This window comes from Beta vulgaris, chromosome 6 (genome assembly GCF_026745355.1).
Source record: "Beta vulgaris subsp. vulgaris cultivar EL10 chromosome 6, EL10.2, whole genome shotgun sequence".
Taxonomy (NCBI): domain Eukaryota; kingdom Viridiplantae; phylum Streptophyta; class Magnoliopsida; order Caryophyllales; family Amaranthaceae; genus Beta; species Beta vulgaris.
The window spans coordinates 72157584-72179425 of record NC_079207.1 but is presented as its reverse complement, the minus strand read 5'-3'; the positions used below and the strand labels follow the sequence as shown (position 1 = coordinate 72179425).

The window sequence follows — 21842 nt, the reverse complement described above, 5'->3', positions numbered from 1 at the left end:
TAAAGAAAGCACCTTAATTGAGACGCATGAACGACTGAGACGGGATCTCGTCATTTCAGTTTATGTATATTTTATATTTGTTATCATCTTATGCATATGCATATATGTTATAAAGCATCTTGGCTTAAATGAGTAAAATAACTGAGGCGAGGATTAATCAAACTTCGGAATCCATCTTGAGTTCTAAAATTTTCAAGCCCAACACATTTACTATTCGATCATGGATTAATATTGTTCTACACAATGTATCTATTTCGCCTATTTCTTTTCTGATAGAGTGAAACAATATGTCTTGAACTACCAAGCCTTCGAGGGCGTTGAGTCAATCCAAACATAATAACCTCAACAGCAGTACAAAAACTCATGCAACTGAAAACCCAAAAGCTCACTACCAAGCCTTCGAGGGCGTTGAGTCAAGTCCTGGTTAATGATGGATATTCAGATGAATGCGATGATACAATAATAGATGAATGTAATGAATTTCGAAATGGAGCACCACATTGTTGAACATCTTACATATCATTAAATAGGGTAAGAAAGTTTTTCTACCACATATGCTAATATGCTAATAATGAATAGTAGGATTTTTAGTTTTATAAATACCAAAGTTCATCTTGTATTGTAAAAACGCCAAGACGAAAAAGAGCAATATATTCAATTGTTTCATTCTTTTGTTCCCACTCATTTACAACAGCGCAAAAATTTTTCACAATACGTCTTGGATGGACCGGGCTCACAATATCTTACTGTGCACCTAAACTGACTTTATCACATAAAAACTTACTATATTATATTTTTTTATATTATATATACGAAAACTAGCTATATCATAAAATTGACTTTATAGCAACTACAATGAAAAGCTATTACCACTTGTAGCTTTGTGTAGCACATCATATTTTCAAACTACAACATTTTTAAGTTACAACCTCTCACAATGTAAATCTACAACCACTTGTAGTTTTTGTAGGCCTGATCGACTTGTGAGATGGAAAGTGGAAAGCAAAAGATACAAGTAGGGCCACAAAAAGTTAAACAAAGCAACAAGCTTTATGACCTAGTTGCTTTCTCCAAGCTACAACATCATTTCCACTACAATAACAAAGCCGCTAGCTTCAAGTTTTAAAAAATTGCAAATAAGGACCTATAACTATACGCTGCAGTTGTTTTTATCATATAAAAAGTTGTTTAGGTAAAAGGTAATTATATCATATAAAATTGATTAGTATATAAAATGAAAGCTGATTATATTAAATAAAAATTAAACGTATCATATAATTTACCATGCAATCTCCTCCATTTACTCAATAAGTCAATAGTCAATTGATAGCAATTGAGAAAAATAGCAATTGAGAAAAATAGAGCATTGCTAGATGCTACTCAATAGTCAATACTAATAGTAGTGTAGGCTAAGTACACCTAACAAAGTGAATCCAATATAAAAATAGAAAGAAAATTCATCCATCCCACCACCACTGCTACTTTGTCTTTCCCATCATAAGAGAAGCCACATTTGACATTCACATTCTTCTTCTTCGATCTCACAAATTCCACCTTTTTCCATCTCTCTCAAACTCTCAACAATGGCGCTTCTCCATCACCTCAACAAAACAAAATCTCTCTCCTCCGTCCTCCTCCCCTTAACCTCGACCCACACCCACAGTCGCCGCCTTTCCTCCGACTCCACAAAAACCCTAACCATCGAAACAAGCGTCCCTTTCAAATCCCACATCGTCGAACCCCCATCTCGTTCCGTCGACACAACACCCGCCGAACTCATGACCTACTTCCGCGATATGGCCCTCATGCGTCGTATGGAGATCGCCTCCGATTCTCTCTACAAGGCTAAACTCATCCGAGGTTTCTGCCATCTTTATGACGGACAAGAAGCCGTTGCTGTTGGAATGGAGGCTGCCATTACTAAAAAGGATAATATTATTACGGCGTATCGCGATCATTGTATTTACCTCGCGCGTGGAGGGTCACTTCTTAGCGCGTTTGCTGAGCTGATGGGTCGGCAGGATGGGTGTTCGAGGGGTAAAGGTGGGTCGATGCATTTTTATAAGAAGGATTCTGGGTTTTATGGAGGTCATGGAATTGTGGGTGCTCAGGTTCCTTTGGGAGTTGGGTTGGCTTTTGCGCAGAAGTATAATAAAGAGGATTGTGTTAGTTTTGCATTGTATGGTGATGGTGCTGCTAATCAAGGTCAATTGTTTGAGGCTTTGAATATGGCTGCTCTTTGGGATCTGCCTGCGATTTTAGTCTGCGAGAACAATCACTGTAAGTCAGATTGCATTTCATTTCTCTTGTTTTTCTCATATGATGTATGCCTTTTGTTTTCTAAGTGGGTGTTTCAACAGTTGTAATTTGAATCGGTCGGTAAATGAGGGAAATTGTTACAATTTAGTAAATTGGTTGCTGTGTTTTGTGATTTTAGGCCAATCATTGAATTGTGGGAATTTGGTTGATATCTTTCCGAATTGAGAGGATGGGAATATATATGATTGCTGGTAGTTTGTGCATTGTGGCAATTTGGTTGATATTTCTACTTTTTGATGAATTTTTAGGGTTTGTATTTCATCATTGTTGGCATTGCTGATGGCGGATTATTTCAGTGTGATTCGTATGAAATTAACACGACCTGCGATTTATTAATTCTTCGTGGAAATCATCATTTAACATTTTAATGTTCTATAACTACTAGTTTTTGGTTTGCTTGGTATATCTGGTAGATTCTAATGCTGTTATGTTAATCGGGGTTTCTTGCTACATTTTAATACTATGGGTGGTGACTCTTATTAAGTGATTGTAATCGATTTATGACTTGCCTTTGTTTTAGATGGTATGGGAACTGCAGAATGGAGAGCTGCAAAGAGTCCATCCTATTACAAACGTGGAGACTATGTTCCTGGATTGAAGGTATGGTGAAAATGTTGCTTTGGTTATGTTATTATATTATTCCCTCATAATACTCTTGTACTAGATAGAAAAATGTTGCTTTAGGGTGAAATAGTGGTTTTAATTTGTAATTGGGATATGAGTTATACGATTTTTAATTCATGTAACTAATTTTGTTCTGGAACTTTTGTTGCAGGTTGATGGTATGGATGTATTGGCAGTGAAACAAGCTTGCAAGTTTGCAAAGGAGTATGTTTTGAAGAATGGGCCTATTGTAAGTATATGTTTTAGGCCATCAATTCTTGATTTATTTGGATTTCATTTTTTCAAAGGCTTCTTATAACCAATATAATTTACGACTAAGGCATCTTGTTATTATTAAAATTTAAGAATATGTTTAATACACCTGCTATTTATCATTTCTGCTTCATTGTTTGTCTTTAGATCCTTGAGATGGACACTTATAGGTATCACGGACACTCAATGTCTGATCCTGGAAGCACTTACAGGACACGTGATGAGATATCCGGCATAAGACAGGTAAGAGAGTTGTATTGTGTAATTCTAGAAAGAAGTTAATGTTCTGCTGGAGAGTTGAACTATGTTTTTATGCTTTTCTTTACAGGAACGTGATCCTATTGAGAGAGTCAGGAAATTGCTATTAGCCCATGATATTGCCGGAGAAAAGGAATTAAAGGTCATCTTTGTCATAAACTTTATGCTATTTATTTGAAGTGAGCAATGTTTTGGGTTTTATGTTACAAGTAGTGCTGTGGTGTGAAGTTGCTGTGGTGTCTTATGAAGCCATATCAAGTTTTCATTCAGTTTTTGGGTTGAAAGCATTTTCTTACCTAAAATATCTTTTGATGGAATGATCAGGATATTGAAAAGGAGATTAGGAAAGAAGTCGATGAAGCTATTGCTAAGGCAAAGGTAAGAAAATTTCTTCTACAAAGTTTTGTCTCTTGCTTCTATTCATATTTCTTGAGATTCACTCTGTTGGTAACTTGTTATTTCAGGAGAGTCCAATGCCTGATACCTCAGAACTTTTTACTAATATCTATGTGAAAGGTTATGGAGTAGAGGTAGTTTCTTAACACACTTACTTTGATCTGTGAGCCTCAATTGTTTTTATGTTTCTCCATGTAGGCTTTGGTAAAGGGTAACTGATCAACATCTATAATTTTTGAATAATTAGCAAAAACTTGAACATTGTACTGTGTTGGTTTTTTTGCTAGGGATTTGTTTGGCCCTAGGATAAATTGGTGATAAGGTGGACTGTATGGGTTATGAACCAATGATAGGCTTATGAGTGTCAGTGGTGAGCAAAATGGTTATTGATGTGGAAAGTGTTGGATTCTTGGTGTGGAAGTGGCTAAATCGAATGGTATTCAAGAATGGACCCCTGATTCTCAAGTGTAGAGGCTCTAGTGGAGATTGTGCCATGTCAATTTAATTTCCAATGACATGCCTGTAAAAAAATATTGGTAATTACTCCCATTAATTAGCTTTCCTGCTTTGCATAAAAAATTATGTACAATTGATCCCAAAGAATACCCGCTTTATTCATTAATGACCACATAAGTGGGTGTAGACCCTATGCAAATTTGAAGTGCATGGTGATGAGAATATCTGATTGTATATCATTTGACATAATCCTCTTCAGGCTATCCATTCTTGGCCTGAAGAGAGTACGTGGAGGGTGTGATGGTATAAGGACATAGTTCATATATGGCCTTCTTAGGGACCAAGCCTTTAGAAGAGAGTGTGTGTATTGGGTGTTTGTGTTTGAATACTCAAATGTCATTCACTGTGCTCCTTATTGCTTTTATGGATTTACCCCTGATCAGTAGTGTATCAACTTTCTAGCCTTTTATAGAGTCCTTGACGATAAGATTTTTCACCCCCATTTGTTGCGGAGCCATGAGAGGACTATGAATAGAGCCAGAGAGTTTGGCTTCTTTACGTTCTTCTTTCATGCTTCGTTTGTCAACTATTACCGACTACTTCCGTTGATTCTCATTCATGTCTTGTTTGAGTTGTTACAGAGATCAGACCCTAGCTTTAGCATTGAGGTTTTAGCATGCAGTTTATCTTTTCATTGAAGACTATTGAAAATACTTTCTCCTTTTTTTTGTTGAACTTATTGTTTCTTTTTTTATTAAAACCTTTGCAGAGCTTAAGTAAACTGTTTTTTTTTTCCACCATACCATAACAACCAGAACATGAAGTCTTTCATTTGATAAAGTTTATTAATTGCTGTTTGATTTATTCAGAACATTTTGTTTATTGTACTTGTCTATAATAAGCAATATCAAGTAACCAGTTGAAGAGAATAAGCCTGAAATATGTGCATAAAGAAATTGATTATTTGGTGCTTGTTGATGTGTGTTTTTTTCCCTCACGTGGGATAGTTGATAGTACTCAATAGTTTTTTTTTTATTTAATAAATATTTTGTTATTTTTGAATTCGAGTGGGTGTTTTGGAAATCATGGAAGCAGTTTGAAAGCTTATTCTTGCTTGAAGTGTGGAGCTGAGCATGAACTTACCATGTTATGTTGGTACCATCGTTTGTGTTGTATGTGGACATCTCAGAATAGACCATTATGGTATCAATGGTGATTTAGGAAATAAGAAATTGCTTATACCACCGTAGTCAATTTGTTTCCTGCCAAATTATCAATTGATTATTCATATGATTTTTTTGAGGTTTTAGTTATCTGCACTATCAGTAATGACATCTTTAAAAAAAAAAAAAAAGAATTGTTTACAAGAACAATAAAACATAGAAGAGAACTTGTAATGAACTGAAATCTTGGGCAGTAGGTAAGAGACAATATAAGGCGAACTTGATTGATAGGAATGGAATTTACAAAAAATAAAGATAGATTATCAAATTTTCGAGTGACTTGACACACTCACAAGTTAAACATTAAAATGAACTCTCAAATATATTCTTCATCTCCCTTCCTATCACTAATCTCTTCTATTTATAGAGCTAACTTAGTTACTCCCCAAGCCGACCTAATTATTTTATACTCCCTTTATTACCCTTCACCCTAGACGCAATGCATAACAGAACTTTGTTGCTGTTAAAGTTAATTGTTGTTAGGCACAATTCTGGGATTCGATGCCAGTGATGGGATGGAGTATAGGGAGGGTCCTTGCCTCCTTGGTATGGTGGTATGAGGATGGTGGGTGATAAAATGAGGGGAGGGAGCAAGAAGGGATGCCGTGAAGGTGGAGGTGATAATTTAGAATGCGATCTTTATTCAGTTTTCTCGGTTGTTCTATATCGCTCTTTGTATTTATTATATGTGAAACTGTTTTTGGATGTACGCTTCTGCCTGGCTGTTCTCTTCGATATTGTTCATATTTAGTTCTTCATAATCTGTGGGAGCTATATGGTTGTCCAATGTCTTAACCATTCTCTGGCATCGGAGCTACATTTTAATTTTTCCACTCGTATATGTAATTACAAGGTCAAATTAGTATACCATGCAGCTTTATGCTACTGGACTGAATGGCTTATGTAAAGTGTCACAGTATGCACTAAAATAGCTATATCATTATCCTGTGGTCGCTATATGTGGTTGATGTAGCTAGAGAAGTACAATTGTTTGTTCTTAGGAGGCTTTCTCTTCATGCTAGGGTAAGGGGAAGGAATTCAGAAATGGAAATAAGGGGAAAAAAGTATCAAGGGAATCTAATTGAATTGTTTGGATCAAATGGGAATTGGAAGTCAGGAATCAGTATCTTAAGTCTCCATCAGCCTAATTCTGCATCCTCTCCCCCACTTTCCATGGCCAAATTGCATTTTTTCCCCTCTTACCCTCTCTCCTTTACACATCATCACCATGCGCACCACACTGCTACTTTATGTGTCGCTTCGGCACCGCCCTACTAAAAATTCACTTAGCTTAGTAATCGAAACAGATAGTTTACGGACAGAAAATGAGAGATTATTGGAAGAAGAACAAGAATTAGGAAGAAGACAAGCAAGATATGACTGAACTAATGCTATTCACCGTGATTATGCACCAATTTAAACCTTGCTGATCTTTGAAGAGGAATGGCACTCTCCCAAGCTAAGACCACTAATCACTCTCCACGATTTTCAACCCATCTTTTTTCTTTCTAATGACCCCTATGTATAGAATATTTTCCTTAATGCACTACCTAGCTTATTCTCCAAGCTAACTGTAATGGAACCTGCAACCACAAACTCACCTTTCCCCTTATAGAGGAAATACACAGCAAATAATATCACCAGAAGAGAGACCAAGAATAAGAGCTGAAGAGAGAGAGAGATTTCTTGTATTACTGGAAATAGAAAGTTAATTACACCTAAGAGGTTTTCGAGTAACCCCACACTCCTGAATTAATTAAGAGATTACTTTTCTCAATAATCCTTGCATAATTCCTTCTTCTTCTATTTATACTACTGCTCTAGTACTATTCTCTCTCTAGGAAAGTTCCCTGCCCTTTCCCTAATGATTGTGCCAATGATTGCACGCCACTCTGCTTGTGACATCTGGCAGTCCTTGTAACGGCACTATATACCTGTCCCAGGTATCCTTCTGCTGATGTGGCGCCTAGCATAGGTGAACCTTACTGGTGGCCTTGATTGGGCTGGCCCATCAGTGGAGTCTATCACATTACCCGCCGCCCATAAATTCACCTTGTCCTCAAGGTGGAACTCAGGAAATAGGTGGTGAAGGACTTCAAAGTCTTCCCATGTGGCTTCTTCCTTAGGCTGATTTTTCCATTGAATAAGCACCTCCTGAGATGCAGATCCTCTGATTCCCAGAACCTTGTCCGGATAAGTGGGTAGTTCCAAATCTGCAGTGAGTTCAGACGGTAGGTGTGAGATGGAGGGAAGTGGGCCCTTGATGCGCTTCAACTGGGACACATGAAAAACCGGGTGGATCTTGGTTTGGGGAGGGAGTTCCAGTTTATATGCCACCTGCCCTACCCTTTGGACAATCTTGTAAGGGCCATAGAAGCGAGGGGAGAGCTTTTCGAATTGTCTCTTGGCTAAGGAACTTTGGCGGTATGGTTGGAGCTTGAGTAGCACGAAATTTCCCACTTCAAAGCACTCTTCTGTGCGTTTCAAATCTGCCCAGTGCTTCTGCCTTTGTTGCGCCCGTAAGAGATGCATCCTCAGTTCATCCCTTATTGCATCTCTCAGCTGGAGCTGTTCCTCCAACGAGTCCACAGGTGTTTGACCTCTGCCCACACGAATGAGAGGGGGAGGTTCTCTTCCATACAACGCCATGAAAGGGGTCATGGATGTAGATATGTGTGGGGATGTATTATAGGAGAGTTCTGCCCATGCTAACCACTTGGCCCATTGGCGAGGCTGGTCATTGATGAAGCACCGAAGATACGTCTCGAGGCTCTTATTGACAATCTCTGATTGCCCGTCACTTTGAGGGTGGTAAGAAGTAGACCGGTTCAGTTGTGTTCCTTGTAAGCGAAATAATTCCTTCCAAAATGTGCTTAGGAATATTTTATCTCGATCCGACACAATGGAGCTTGGGAACCCGTGAAGTCGTACAATTTCCTTGATGAAAATGGCTGCCACAGAGCTGGCTGTAAAAGGATGGCGCAAAGCCACGAAGTGAGCATACTTAGTCATACGATCAACGACCACCAAAACCGTGTCCACCCCTTGAGAGCGCGGAAGGCCCTCGATGAAGTCCATGGTAATCTCATCCCAAACTTGAGCAGGTACGGGTAATGGCTGTAGGAGCCCAGCTGGGCTGGTGTTTAGGGCTTTTTGTCGCTGACAAGTTGCGCAAGCTCGGATGTGTTTGGCAACGTCCTTCCGCATTCCCACCCAATACCACTCGGTGGCTAGACGGAGATAGGTCTTAAGTTCCCCTGCGTGGCCTCCCAAGGGGGAGTCATGGTATTCTTTGAGCAAGGCCTGAATAACAGGGGATTTGGACGGGACCATAAGCCGCCCCTTGTAGAGTAACCGCCCCTCTATTAGTTCGAACCCATGTGGTTGCTGCCCTTCTTCCTGGATTCCCTTAATGATGTTTAACATGAAGTCATCTCGTGATATGTGGTGCTGAATTTGTGCCCAGGGCACCCCGCATATTGATTCCATTGCTCCCAACTGAATTTCCGAGCCCTCCTTCCTAGATAGCGCATCTGCTACTCTATTGGAGACCCCCGGATTGTAGTGGATGTCAAAATCATACCCCATTAACTTGCCAACCCAACGTTGGTATTCGGTTCCCACAATTCTTTGTTCCATGATGAACTTCAAGCTCCTTTGATCGGTTCTAATGACGAACTTTCTCCCCAACAAATAATGACGCCACTTTTGCACCGCCAAAACAATTGCCATGAGTTCCTTCTCATATATCGATTTAAGCCTTGCCCGAGGACCCAAAGTGTGACTAAAGAAAGCGATGGGGTGCTGATTTCGGAGCAGAACAGCCCCCAGCCCGTGCCCCGACGCGTCTGTTTCCAGCACAAACCCGCAATTGAAATCCGGCATTGCCAGTATTGGTGCTTTTACCATAGCTTGTTTCAAGGCTTCGAAGGCCTGGTCTGCCTCTTTTCCCCAACTGAAGCTGTCTTTCTTTAACTGTGCCGTGAGAGGTAGAGCAATTCTGGCATAATTTGCCACAAATTTCCGGTAGTAACCGGTGAGACCCAAAAATCCTCGGAGTTCCCTCAGATTCCGTGGTGGTGGCCAATCCAACATAGCCTTGACTTTCTCCATATCCATGGCCACACCTCCCTCCGAAATAATATGACCAAGATACGCCACTTTCTTCTTGCCAAATTCACATTTTTCGGCATTGGCATACAACTCATGGCTAGCCAAAATCTCCAAAACAGTAGCAAGGTGATCCCGATGAGAGGATTCATCCTTACTATATACAAGAATATCATCAAAGAAGACAAGTACAAATTTGCGAAGGTAAGGTTTAAATACCTCGTTCATAAGAGATTGGAAGGTTGCCGGAGCGTTGGTGAGCCCAAAGGGCATTACTAGGAACTCGTAGTGCCCTTCATGAGTCCGGAAAGCGGTCTTGGAAACATCCGATTCTTTCACCCGGATTTGATGGTAGCCGGATTTTAAATCCAATTTGGTGAAAATTCGGGAACCGTGCAATTCATCAAGGAGCTCATCAATGACGGGGATTGGGTATTTATCCGGCACGGTGGCCCGGTTGAGAGCCCGATAGTCCACACAAAATCTTTACGATCCATCCTTTTTCTTGACTAAGAGAACCGGACTTGAGAAGGGGCTCACCGAAGGGCGGACAATTCCAGCTTTCAGCATGTCTCCGATTAACCGCTCTATTTCATCTTTCTGCCCTTGGGGGTAGCGGTAGGGCCGAACCGACACCGGGTCCTGCCCTTGCTTGAGTACAATGGCATGCTCTCTGCCTCTTTTTGGGGGAAGCCCAGTAGGGAGGTGGAAAACCCTCTCATAACAGCTTATAGTGGGCAGTAAGTATGGTGGTGCCGTCACTCCTTTGTGCTCCTCTAGACCCACCGTGTCCTCTGCCATATGGTTCAGCTCTACCCACAACCCGAGTTTCTCTTTCTGGAGGGCCCGAAACATTGCTTTCAACGAAATCTGCGAGCGGCCCAAAGACGGGTCCCCTTTGAGTTCTACCATTTTATTCCCCCATTTGAACTTCATCCACTGTTGTTTCCAATTTGTCATCATATCCCCCAATTTCTCTAACCATTGTATCCCCAAAATAATGTCGGAATTTCCCAGATTGAGAGGCAAAAAATCTTCACAGATTGTGATCCCTTGTACCACCAGAATTACTCCCTTGCATTCGCCGGCCCCCTGCACCGCTTCACCATTTCCCAGAGAAACACCGAACCCCTTTGTGGAATCTAACGGTATTTTTAATCTTTCAAGGGTGGTCAAAGATAAGAAGTTGTGGGTTGCTCCCGGGTCGATCATCACTACCACATGTTCCCCCTTTATCGTCCCTCCTAGCTTCATTGTTTTCGGATTTGACAATCCCACCACCGAGTTGAGAGAAATCTCCGGCGGTGTTGTCTCCGACTCGGGTTCTCCACCTTCCTCCACCTCCGGCTCGTTTTCTTCCCCTACATCATCACCCTCCATGGCCACCAAAACGCTGAGTTCGCGCCGCCTACACCGGTGGCCGGCCGACCATTTATCGTCACAACGGTAACAAAGCCCTCGTTCACGTTTGTGTTGAAGCTCTTGGTCTGTTGATCTCCTTATGGCTCCTGGGATAGTACTGGTGTTTTGGGTTCTGGGGGTTGGGTTGGGTGGAAGGCTTCTATTTGGGTGGGGAGCATGTGAGGGGCCTGGGTAAGATAGTAATGATGGGCTTTGGGCTGGATAAGTTGGCTGGTAGGGGTTAGCTGATGAGTGTGGGTTTGTGTTTGGGTTGAAGTGGGGAGGGTAGGGTTTAGTAACGTAGCTGGGCCGAGGCCGAGATGCAGATCCAGCCCGGATTCTATCTTCTACCCTTATAGCCAGGTCCATGGCCTGGTCCACATCCCTGGGATTCTGGACCCTTAGCTCCGTTTTTATATCTTCTCTCAGCCCATTGAGAAAAATTCCCAACGCCATATCCTCCGATACATTCCTCAAGGGAGCCGCTAACTCAATGAACGATTTCCTATATTCCGCCACCGTGCCGGTTTGCCGGACTCCCAACCATTGTTCATGTAAGGTACCTGCGTTAGCGGGCCGGAACCTCCTCAACATCAAGGCTTTCAGTTCTTCCCATCTCTGAATCGGCCGCCGGCGATGTTCCCATTGGTACCAGAGGAGAGCCTCGCCATCCATGCCCACCACCGCTGCTTCCAACATCTCCTCCTCCGTCAGGTTGTAGAAAAGGAAATATCTTTCTGCCCTAAGAACCCACCCATCTGGGTTGTTTCCCTCAAAAATTGGCATATCCAACTTTCTATACTTCCAGTTCCCAGTATTCGGTCCGCCTCTTTCTCGGCTGTTACTTCCTCGGAACCCTCCTCCCTGTTCCGGATTCCTTGGGTGTCCTTCGAGGTTGCCCCCACCTCCAAATCCCTCCGGCCTGCTTATCTCATCCTCAAGTTCCGAGATTCGGGGTCCCGTCGGCAGTCTTTCTCGGATAGCTTCAATCGACGCTCTCACCTCCTCGTGAAACTGGAGTTGCCCGGACTGAACCCTATCCACCATTCCCTCATAATTTTCCTTATTCCGGTTAATCCTCCCTTCCAGCCTTACCGTCATTGCGTTAAGGTCGTCGGTGAACTTTTTCGTGATGACCTCCAGACTAGCAGTGAGTTGGGTGGATATTGAGTCTTGCATCCTCCCCGCTGCCATGCCAACCGCCGTGGCCACTTCTTCCGCGATGGTGTTTCGGATACCGGCCATCTGTTCTTCCAACTGATCCACCCGTTGGGTGGCCGTGGGTGCCATTGCTCTGATACCACTGTAATGGAACCTGCAACCACAAACTCACCTTTCCCCTTATAGAGGAAATACACAGCAAATAATATCACCAGAAGAGAGACCAAGAATAAGAGCTGAAGAGAGAGAGAGATTTCTTGTATTACTGGAAATAGAAAGTTAATTACACCTAAGAGGTTTTCGAGTAACCCCACACTCCTGAATTAATTAAGAGATTACTTTTCTCAATAATCCTTGCATAATTCCTTCTTCTTCTATTTATACTACTGCTCTAGTACTATTCTCTCTCTAGGAAAGTTCCCTGCCCTTTCCCTAATGATTGTGCCAATGATTGCACGCCACTCTGCTTGTGACATCTGGCAGTCCTTGTAACGGCACTATATACCTGTCCCAGGTATCCTTCTGCTGATGTGGCGCCTAGCATAGGTGAACCTTACTGGTGGCCTTGATTGGGCTGGCCCATCAGTGGAGTCTATCACACTAACTAAAGAAAATAATGTCTAAATTGCCCTCCCCCTAATATCAGTTCTTAGCACACCCCGTGCACCTATGCTATCGAGGCTAAGATTCCACCACTTTGCATTCATGCTCCACGGAGTCCTAGATATTTACACCCTGCTGCATTTACCCCATTGAGGCCCCAAATTGAAGCCTGCTTACCTGCTCCACCGAGGCCTAGATGCCTCCGAGTTCATGGTGGTTGTGGTAGGTGTGGGTCACTCCATCTCTCTTTGTTCCCATGCACATGGATGTGGTTATTGGTTGGTGGTACGGTGGTTGGTTGATGTTACGATGGTTGTGGTGGTGGTAAGGTTCGGCTGTTGTGGTTAGGTGTCAGTGTAATGGTTGTTGACTGATGTTACAGTGGTTGTAACGGCTGTGAGGTTTGACATTGGTGGTTGGGTGGTGGTAGAGTAGGTTGTTGTGGTGTGGTCAGGTTGGGGACGAAAACCCATATAGGAGTAATGGTTGAAACCTTGGGGGCTAGGGGTCGGGGAATGAGAATTAGCAAGGAGGAGTTTCGGGGAATAGACCCTGGAAAGGGAGAAAGGAATGATAAAAGTTCCTGACCAAAATCTTGGGAAGCTTAAGTTTCCTTTCTCTTCTTGATTTCCCCGACCCAAACGCTCCTTAGTTGATTGAAACTGCAAAGTGCGAAAGGGCCTGAGGCGCAACAAAAGTAAGGGCGTATTTCTGTTTACTCACTTTAAATCGAGTATCCGTTTCCCTCCTTTTCCTGCTAGGATTGGAAATCCTGTATTTTCCATATCCATACGATGGAGTCCTTGGGTTTCCGAAATAGTGTAAAAAGAAGTGCTTCAAATCATTGCTGAATAGTGAATAGATAGCCAACTAGATTAACAAACACGAACTGTGTGTAACCAGAGTATTGCCTTGATGAAAATGTGTGTTGATGTTTTGATCTTAAGGCCCTGACACTTCAGCCCCAAAACCTCCATAGTGCTCCTTGGAGCACCTAGAACTAGAAAGGGGGATAAAGGAATGATAGAAGTTCCAAACCAAACACTTGGAAAGGGACTGGAGTGCTTAAGTTTCCTTTCCCTTTTTTGATTTCCCCCAAACAAATGCTCCCTAGTTGCTCTTGTTGACTATGACAACAGTCGCTACTATGTTAAGCGCGAAGGGGCCTGCGGCGCAGCAACAGTAAGGGAATGGTGAATACTGAATAGATAATCAACTAGATTAACAAGCACGAACTGTGTGTAATCGCTAATCATAGTTTTGCGATGTGTTGATGTTCTGATCTTAAGGCCCTGACACTTCATCCCCAAAGTCTCCTTAGTGCTCTCCGGAGCACCTAGAACTAGGTACTCCTTCGCACATTGTTTGCACATTTTACATTTTGCTCATTTCAGCAAAGTATGTGACAACGCAAAAAAAATGTGCTTGGAAGCACATAGTACAACGTGCAGAGCACATAGAATTTGCACTTCAGCCCCTTTGGCATCTTAGTTGCTTTGGTTTAGAACTGTCTTGATGTGCTAATAATGCTGTCTATAACTGGATTTCACTATCTATTGTAGTCATATATCTAGTGGGTAGATTACTCACCTGGTAGACAAGTTGATATGCCTAAAACTTGTCTGATCTTTATGTGAATCTCTATCTTCTTTTGCAGTCATTTGGTGCTGACAGGAAAGTACTTAGAACTACGCTACCATGATCAGAAGTAATATTTTGATACAAGATGGAGAATTGAGATGGGAAGTCTCAAAATAAAAGGTTTTGACCCAAAATTATTTTTTTGCTTATGCAATATTATCATTTGTTGTATAGGTTTTCCTCGCACCTACAGTTTAGTTCCACTGCCTAGTTGCAGTGGATGCTGGCATAGCTTTGGATTCATCATGTAATGATTCATGGAACTTTATGTTAGTGTGCTTCGGGTTTTAGTTTCCGGTGTTGCGTTGAATTTTGGTCATAGCTTTATATACATAGTTTAGAATTTAACTTGCATAAATGTGTTTTTGAATTCACATTGTCCAAATAAGAAACCAAAATGTTGGTCGAAACGAGGTCTTCACTGATCACTCCATTATTTTCGTTATCAAAGAGTGTTGATGGCGTGTTGTGAAGCACAATTTGGTAAACTTTTCTGCAAATTCCCCTAACGCTTCATATTTTTTCTACATTATTTCAAATTGAACACTCTTGTTTCCGCCATTGATCCCAAGAACCTACCTATTATAGGCTATATTTGGTTCCTCACTATTAGGAATTGTGCATTGTATGGTGTGTAGCTCATTGCTATTCTCATTTGGTCATACCTTATTGTGGGCTTATACTTCACTATGAAAGTAATTTATTTATTGTGCATGGGTAATATAGTAGTACCTTTCTCGTACCAAGTTAGCTGCAACATTTTCCTTTATAACAAGTCTCATATCAGTTGCAATGATATTTTAACTGCCTTTTCATTTGACCTTTTAACTTATTGCCTTTTCTTTTTTTTACATAACTTGTGGGTAAATTGTTCTTTTTTGTAAATAATAAATATGAATGTCTTTTATTGTAGAACTAGTTAACTATATTTTTTTTTTTGTGATTTTTACTGTTTTTTGTTTATCTAATTGACAGTATGAACAACATATCATCTTTCCTTAACATTTAGTATATATTTTAAAAAATATAAAATTTATGAAGATATCACATAATAACAAAATTTTTCTATAATTACTTCATGGTCAAATAAATGTTTGTTTTCGAGTAGTTCATAAATAAACTTCACGTTACTTTAATTGAGAATTTTCTCCATCTAGCAATTTTTTTTTGATTCATATGAGCCACGGAGGCAGTACAAAGTACGAAGAAGGGAAAGAGGGATTTGAACTTATGACCTATCGTTCATATTATTTCAATTTTAATCATTAGATTAAGACATATTTGGAACTCCATTTAGCAATGTAATGTGACCTCTCACACCGATTCCAACTTCTCAGATACTACGCGTATCATTTGATCTCTGTTCCTTTTTGTTCTCCCAATTACTTTTTGAGATGTTTTTATGGGGCTGATTCTTACTAATATTGATCACTAAAGGATCACCTCTTTACAAGACTTTCATACTATTTGATTTCATCTTTTCTTTTTTTTTTTTAACTTCATGCAACCAAAAAGTTAACAAGTAACCAAAACTCGAGGGGACAAACTAATAAAAACGGGCATAGTATTTATACCAGAAATGATAAAATACTCATTATGAGCGAGCAGCAGTGTTCACTCATAATAATTTTTTTTTTCAAAGAGTTACCTTTATATGTAAAAAAATTATGATTAAATAAAAATATAAAAAGACAACTTATTGTCAAAAAGTAAACACATGATCTTTGCCAAAAAGTAAAAATTTGCATCAATTTGTGTGTCTCGTTCAATTTTTGTTTCAAAAAAGTACAATTGTTTATTTATAATAATCTCTGTTTATGTGTTCAAAACATTGATTATTGACAAATCAACCCTTATTTAGGTGTCTAATACACTTGTTAGTGTTAAACTAACTCCTGTTTGTGTATTTAGATATGTTAAAATGACCAGATTGTCCCTGTTAAACATGTGATCTCTGCCAAAAAGTAAAAATTTGCATCGATTTATGTGTCTCATTCAACGTCTGTCCCTAAAATTACAATGGGTTATTTATAAGAACCAATATTCGTATGTTTAAGATACTGGTTATTAATAAATCAACTCCTACTTTTACATTTGATATATTTATTATTGTTAAATCAATTCATGTTTATTTATGTGACTGGACAAACCACTCGTAATAAACGTTTTATCACTGATGTCCTTTGAACAAGAAAGTAGATTAGTTACTAATCTCCACGTGCTTGGAATTGGTCCGAAGTAAACACTAAAATGTAGTAGTACTCATGCAATCTTTGTAATGTGTGAGAAGTGAGAATCAATACCAAAAAAAAAAAAAAGAATTAAGGCCTAAAAAGCAGCTTCTGACATTATTAGGTGCACCCGTGCACTAATGCTAAATTGCTTAACAAATTTTATAGTACGATCTTTCTCTTCTTTAATTATTTTACATTTCAGATTTCAATCAATTCATAACTTACTTTATTTTTGTCTTCTTCTGAGCAATCTGTAGCTCTTTTTTAGTTTTTACCCAAGCCTTTTTGGTATACATTGGGCTGGTAAATCTGGTAAATGTAAATAAAATAAATTGTGTTTGGCACTCTAGATTTTTCTAAACTTCTTTGGACTGCGCAGAGTATCCTAAGCACACTCACACAGGTGAGATGACAGACAGACCCCATAAATTACCAACTCTGTCTCCTTCCCCACCGGCCACCAGCTAAAATTTAAACCAATTCTCATTTACTATTTGATATTTTTGTCACATGTTTTTTTATTGAGGTTATGCTATATGCAGCTTTTAAGATTGCATATAAGACATAAATACACTACTTAAAAGTCACTAACTTCCTACATTTTTTATTAATCTTTTTTAAAGTTACTTGTTCGCATGTCAATACCATTAGCTTTTTTTTTTTTTGATAATTTGCATGCCCATATTATTAAAGAAATCACAAGGAGGGGTACCTCAACTCAAAACAAGGTATTCCCTCCTTTATACTAATATGAAATTATTAGTCCTCATTCCTCAATATAATTTCTTAGAACTATTTATTCAAATTTATTAGTCATGAATTTTGTTGAACTATGTCTTGAATTAATTATCTGTCATTAGGAACTGAATGTGCGAATTCCCTCTCATCTCATCTGTCGAAATCAAAAGGAATTTCTTGAGACCCGACTTGAACCTTACTTTGGCCTTTGGGTACAGAGGGAGAGTCTAATCCAGTTACCCCAAGAAGCGCACATATGCTCTCTCCCCTGCAATACACTCTAAGAATATAATCTTAGGGCAGCCAGTCGAGTTTGAGTTCCAGTCACTGTCTCTTTCGCAAAGGAAAGGTCACCATTGCATTAGCATTGAACAACAAAAGAATGCTACTCCACATTGGTGGTAAATGGGTGAGAAGAAATAGCGACATTAACAAGCATAGCATAGTTAGAACGGTAGTGAGAAACGGAGGAAATAGAGAAAAGAACCATATTCATATTAATCAAACAAGGGGTCTCTCCTAAACCTAATAAAATCGTTTGTTCTCTACCTATGGACGTAACTAATGCATTGTTAGTGAACCACGTTATTTCTTTACGTAAATTGTTCATTATTTTTTTCTCTGTTAATTGCATCTGCCAAAACAACCTTTATTTGTTTGAGTTGTTCAACTCCAAGCTTAGTAACTTATTTGACCTAAATTCTAAATACATTCTACATGAAATAGGTGAAAATAAGCAAAAATTAGCTACATACTTCATAGTATCATATGTGTAGTATATTGTTCATCTCTCATCGGATGTTCATATTGTACATGTAAGTATGTAACTATAACATAGAGCCAGAGGCTTGGGCTCTAGCCTCTATATGTAGACTTTGAACAGTTGAACTCAAATAGTAGTATAATGTAAACAGGCTGGGAGCTAAGTGACATGTTGACAACTAACAATCTTACATACAGCCTACAGGCTGTCGTGGGACCTAAACCGCCAATGCCATTGCCAGCTATGATAGAATCCAACATTCTAGTGACTAATCTAGTTTCAGTAATCCTATTATTACTATCATTGTAAAATTTAAAATGGTAAAAAGACAGCTTATTTTTTTGAGTAGTTTCGTTATAATAATATGCTTACAATTTTATCGAAGAACCTTTTAATTTCATCCACGATTAATGGAAAAGTAGCGAGATTTGATAGAAACTTAACATGGTATCAAAAGTCAGAGATTAGATATTTAGTTTTATGCTCTTAGCTCTTAATGAATCTCTGTCATCGTGGACATGCTACTAACCTTTGATAAATTCATTAACGTGAATGTATTCATAATCTCATATCTCCTCTCCTTCCCTCGTCCCTCTCCTTTCTTTTCCATTATAATTATTACAGTACTGTTGAGATTCACCTATGTGGATGTGAAGAGTTATATATGATCATCTTTTATATGAGAAAGATTTTCTCTAGAATTACATCCATATGACCATATGCCTAAAGGTGAGCACATGTCTATACTACCTCGGAGTAGTAAGCAGGGTCTTAACTTAAACCTCAATGTTTAAGATTTGTTCACACTCCAGATTAATTAAAAGCCTTACTAGTTCAAGAGGTCGTTCCTAGGGGTGTTTATCGAACGAGCCGAGCCTGAATAGCACTCGGGCTCGACTCGTGATCTCGTGATTAGTTTTTGCTGCTTGAGCTGGACTCGTGAGCTCGTATAGGTTCGAGCTCAGCTCGAACTCGGTGGTTCGATTATAGGCTCGAGCTCATTTGGAAATAAATTTGCGAAAAATCTGTATATACTTTAGTTGAGTTAATATTTCAAAAGAGATACTTAATATAATTTTTAAAATATAAAATATTTTTTTAGTATAAAATAATAATCGAGCTGTTCACGAGCTTTTCTAACCGAGCTTTGCTTAGCTCAGCTTGGCTCGTTTAAGTCTCGAGTCGAGCCACGCCACAACGAGCCGAGCTTTGACTGAATCGAGCCCAAACTGTTCGCGAACTTGTCAGACTCATTATCACCCTAATCGTTCCCGTTTAAGACTTGTAACTTAGTAAGTTGTTACCTCACTCCATTAATCGTTCAATTCAAGAATATAGGCGTCATATACTCACCTGTCACCTCTAAGTGCATATGGTTGAGAGTGTTGTGATTACCTCGGGGAATGAATTTATTGTTGTTACAATTTAACACATTCGCCAAACTAATTTCGTTTTCAAGGCAATGGTTCTTGTCAAGTTACCATGTCATGATCATTTACAAAATTCTTCTTATAAAGTTTCTTCATGATTATATTTGTAGCTTTGATAAATGTTATAATTCCAACACTATTGATACGAACATGACCATATTTTTTTTCATGCAACCGATGTATATCCTACTTGGCATAACAACTACCCGTCGATTAGTCAAATAATTGTATACACTTTTTTTTATATCATTAAATTTTTCAAAACCCTACATATTTTATTTACCGGGTTTATGAAAGGATTGCATTGTCACATGGAAATTGGAATACCTGCCACATAGAAATACTTGTAAATAAATACAAACTCGACCTGTTTGTATGTCGTCCCTACTCTAGATATAAGCGACTTAAAAGTTTAATTATTTCAAATACATATAAAGTTGATGAAGGATTCATCAAATGGCATTCTGTTGGGTATAAGATGGCCCAAATTCTAGATTGGCCCATATTACCAAATTACCCAATTTATCTTAGTGATATTTGTTGGGAAGACTTGTTACAATGTCAAAGTCAATGCTCATGGCAAACTCATTTGTCAACTTTGCTAGATAGTTCAAGCACTTTATCAAGAGTTCAAGATATAAGAGTAATGTTGGCAAATGTGGAGCTAGAGATTTCTTGAGATTTCTTCAACTAGAGAAATCTAGATGCATGATGAATCATCATGCAAGGCAAATTTGCCGACATATTAACCACCATTTACAAGCCTATAAATAGAGTGTTGTGCATGCACCAAGAACACATCAAAATCAAAGAAGCCATATCACAAGTCTTCCTACATTATAAAACCTCCTAGTTTTAATCCACCTATTTTATTAATCCACTATCTCTCTTTGTAATACTCTTTAGTGAGTTCCTACTATAGTGAGAGTTTTATTGTATACTCACCCTAATAATATTTAGGGTTCTTGTACTCTCCTATTTTCATATAGTGGATTTTGGGTACTCGTCGTACGTGGGTTTTTTGCCTCTATTTGAGGATTTTTCCCACGTTAAATTGTGTGTCCATCTTTTACTACTTTTCTTGCCACATATTTTCAACTCTATCTATTTATCTCAATCTCTACATCTTTAATTTGCTTCCGCTACGCACTCACAACCCTAACACATTCAAACATAATAGATGGAAAAATCGAAGAAATAAAGAACTCCTAGATGCAAATTGGAAAAGGATGCATCGTCAGGGGAAGGCTCTGATAAGATTACGTAGATTATATTCTTCTATCTTTTAGAGTATTATTCTGGATATCCTTTTGTGTACTTATCTTCCTATACTTAAGCTAAGTTAGTTATATCTTTTTATATACTTATCTTTCCTATACTTAAGCTAAGTTAGTTATATCTTTGTATTATAAATACTTTGTATCACTTACGTTAATATTCAATACAATCTTAATTCTCTCATGGTATCGGAGCGGTTCATATCTTGAACCTGTTTTTTTTTTTCCGGCTTCCCTAGTGTTCCCATGGCTTCCACCACCATTCCCAACACTGCCGATCCCTCCCAACCTCTCGTCGTTGTCAATCTTTCGAGTATTCTCAAACTCAACACTACTAACTACCTCTCTTGGCAACTTCAATTACAAGCTACCCTCTTTGGTTACAACCTATTCTGCTTTCTTGATGGCAGCCACCCACCCCCACCCGCCACTATAACCATCCCGGCAACCTCCACTGCTTCTGCTACCGAGGCGCCTAACCCAGCTCACCTCACCTGGCTACGCCAGGATCAACTTCTTTTTGGGGCCATCATTGGCACGTTGGAACCCTCTCTCGTCCCGCTTGTTTCACGAGCCGCCACCTCCAAAGGTGCTTGGGATATTCTTTCTCACACCTACGCTCGTCAATCTCGTGGCCATCTTAAACTACTCAAAACCAAATTCAAAAACCTAACCAAAGGCTCTTCCTGTATTACCGATTACATGAACTCTGTTCGGATGTGTGTCGACCAACGCCTTCTTCTTGGCGACACCGTCCTCCCTGAGGATATCATTGAGCAAGTCTGTGATGGTATCCACGACCCGGCCTATGCTCTTCTTATCGAAGGCGTTAACAATCGTGACACCCTCATTACGTTCGATGAGTTACATGAAAAACTCCTTGTTCGTGAAAACCAACTCTCTACAACCACGCCTACTCCCTCCCTCCCTGCCAGCGTTCACTCCACCACCACCCG

The 21842-nt window shown here is 39.6% G+C and overlaps 1 protein-coding gene across 2 annotated transcripts; it reads left to right on the top strand.

The window, feature by feature from the left end:
- Nucleotides 1-1452: 1452 nt before the first annotated feature.
- On the top strand, nucleotides 1453-14734 carry LOC104898034 (pyruvate dehydrogenase E1 component subunit alpha, mitochondrial). Of its 2 annotated transcripts, XR_007275547.2 has the most exons (9): nucleotides 1453-2280; nucleotides 2840-2919; nucleotides 3095-3172; nucleotides 3343-3438; nucleotides 3524-3595; nucleotides 3778-3831; nucleotides 3918-3983; nucleotides 4137-4385; nucleotides 14461-14734. XR_007275547.2 is itself a non-coding variant. In XM_010685033.4 (8 exons), the coding sequence occupies exons 1-8, from the start codon at nucleotides 1584-1586 to the stop codon at nucleotides 14503-14505; spliced, it is 1188 nt and encodes a 395-aa protein (XP_010683335.1). In that variant the 5' UTR covers nucleotides 1454-1583; the 3' UTR covers nucleotides 14506-14734. The 2 variants fall into 2 exon arrangements, 1 of the variants encoding a protein (XP_010683335.1); XM_010685033.4 differs by lacking the exon at nucleotides 4137-4385 and having other exon boundaries at nucleotides 1454-2280.
- The last annotated feature ends 7108 nt before the right edge of the window (nucleotides 14735-21842 follow it).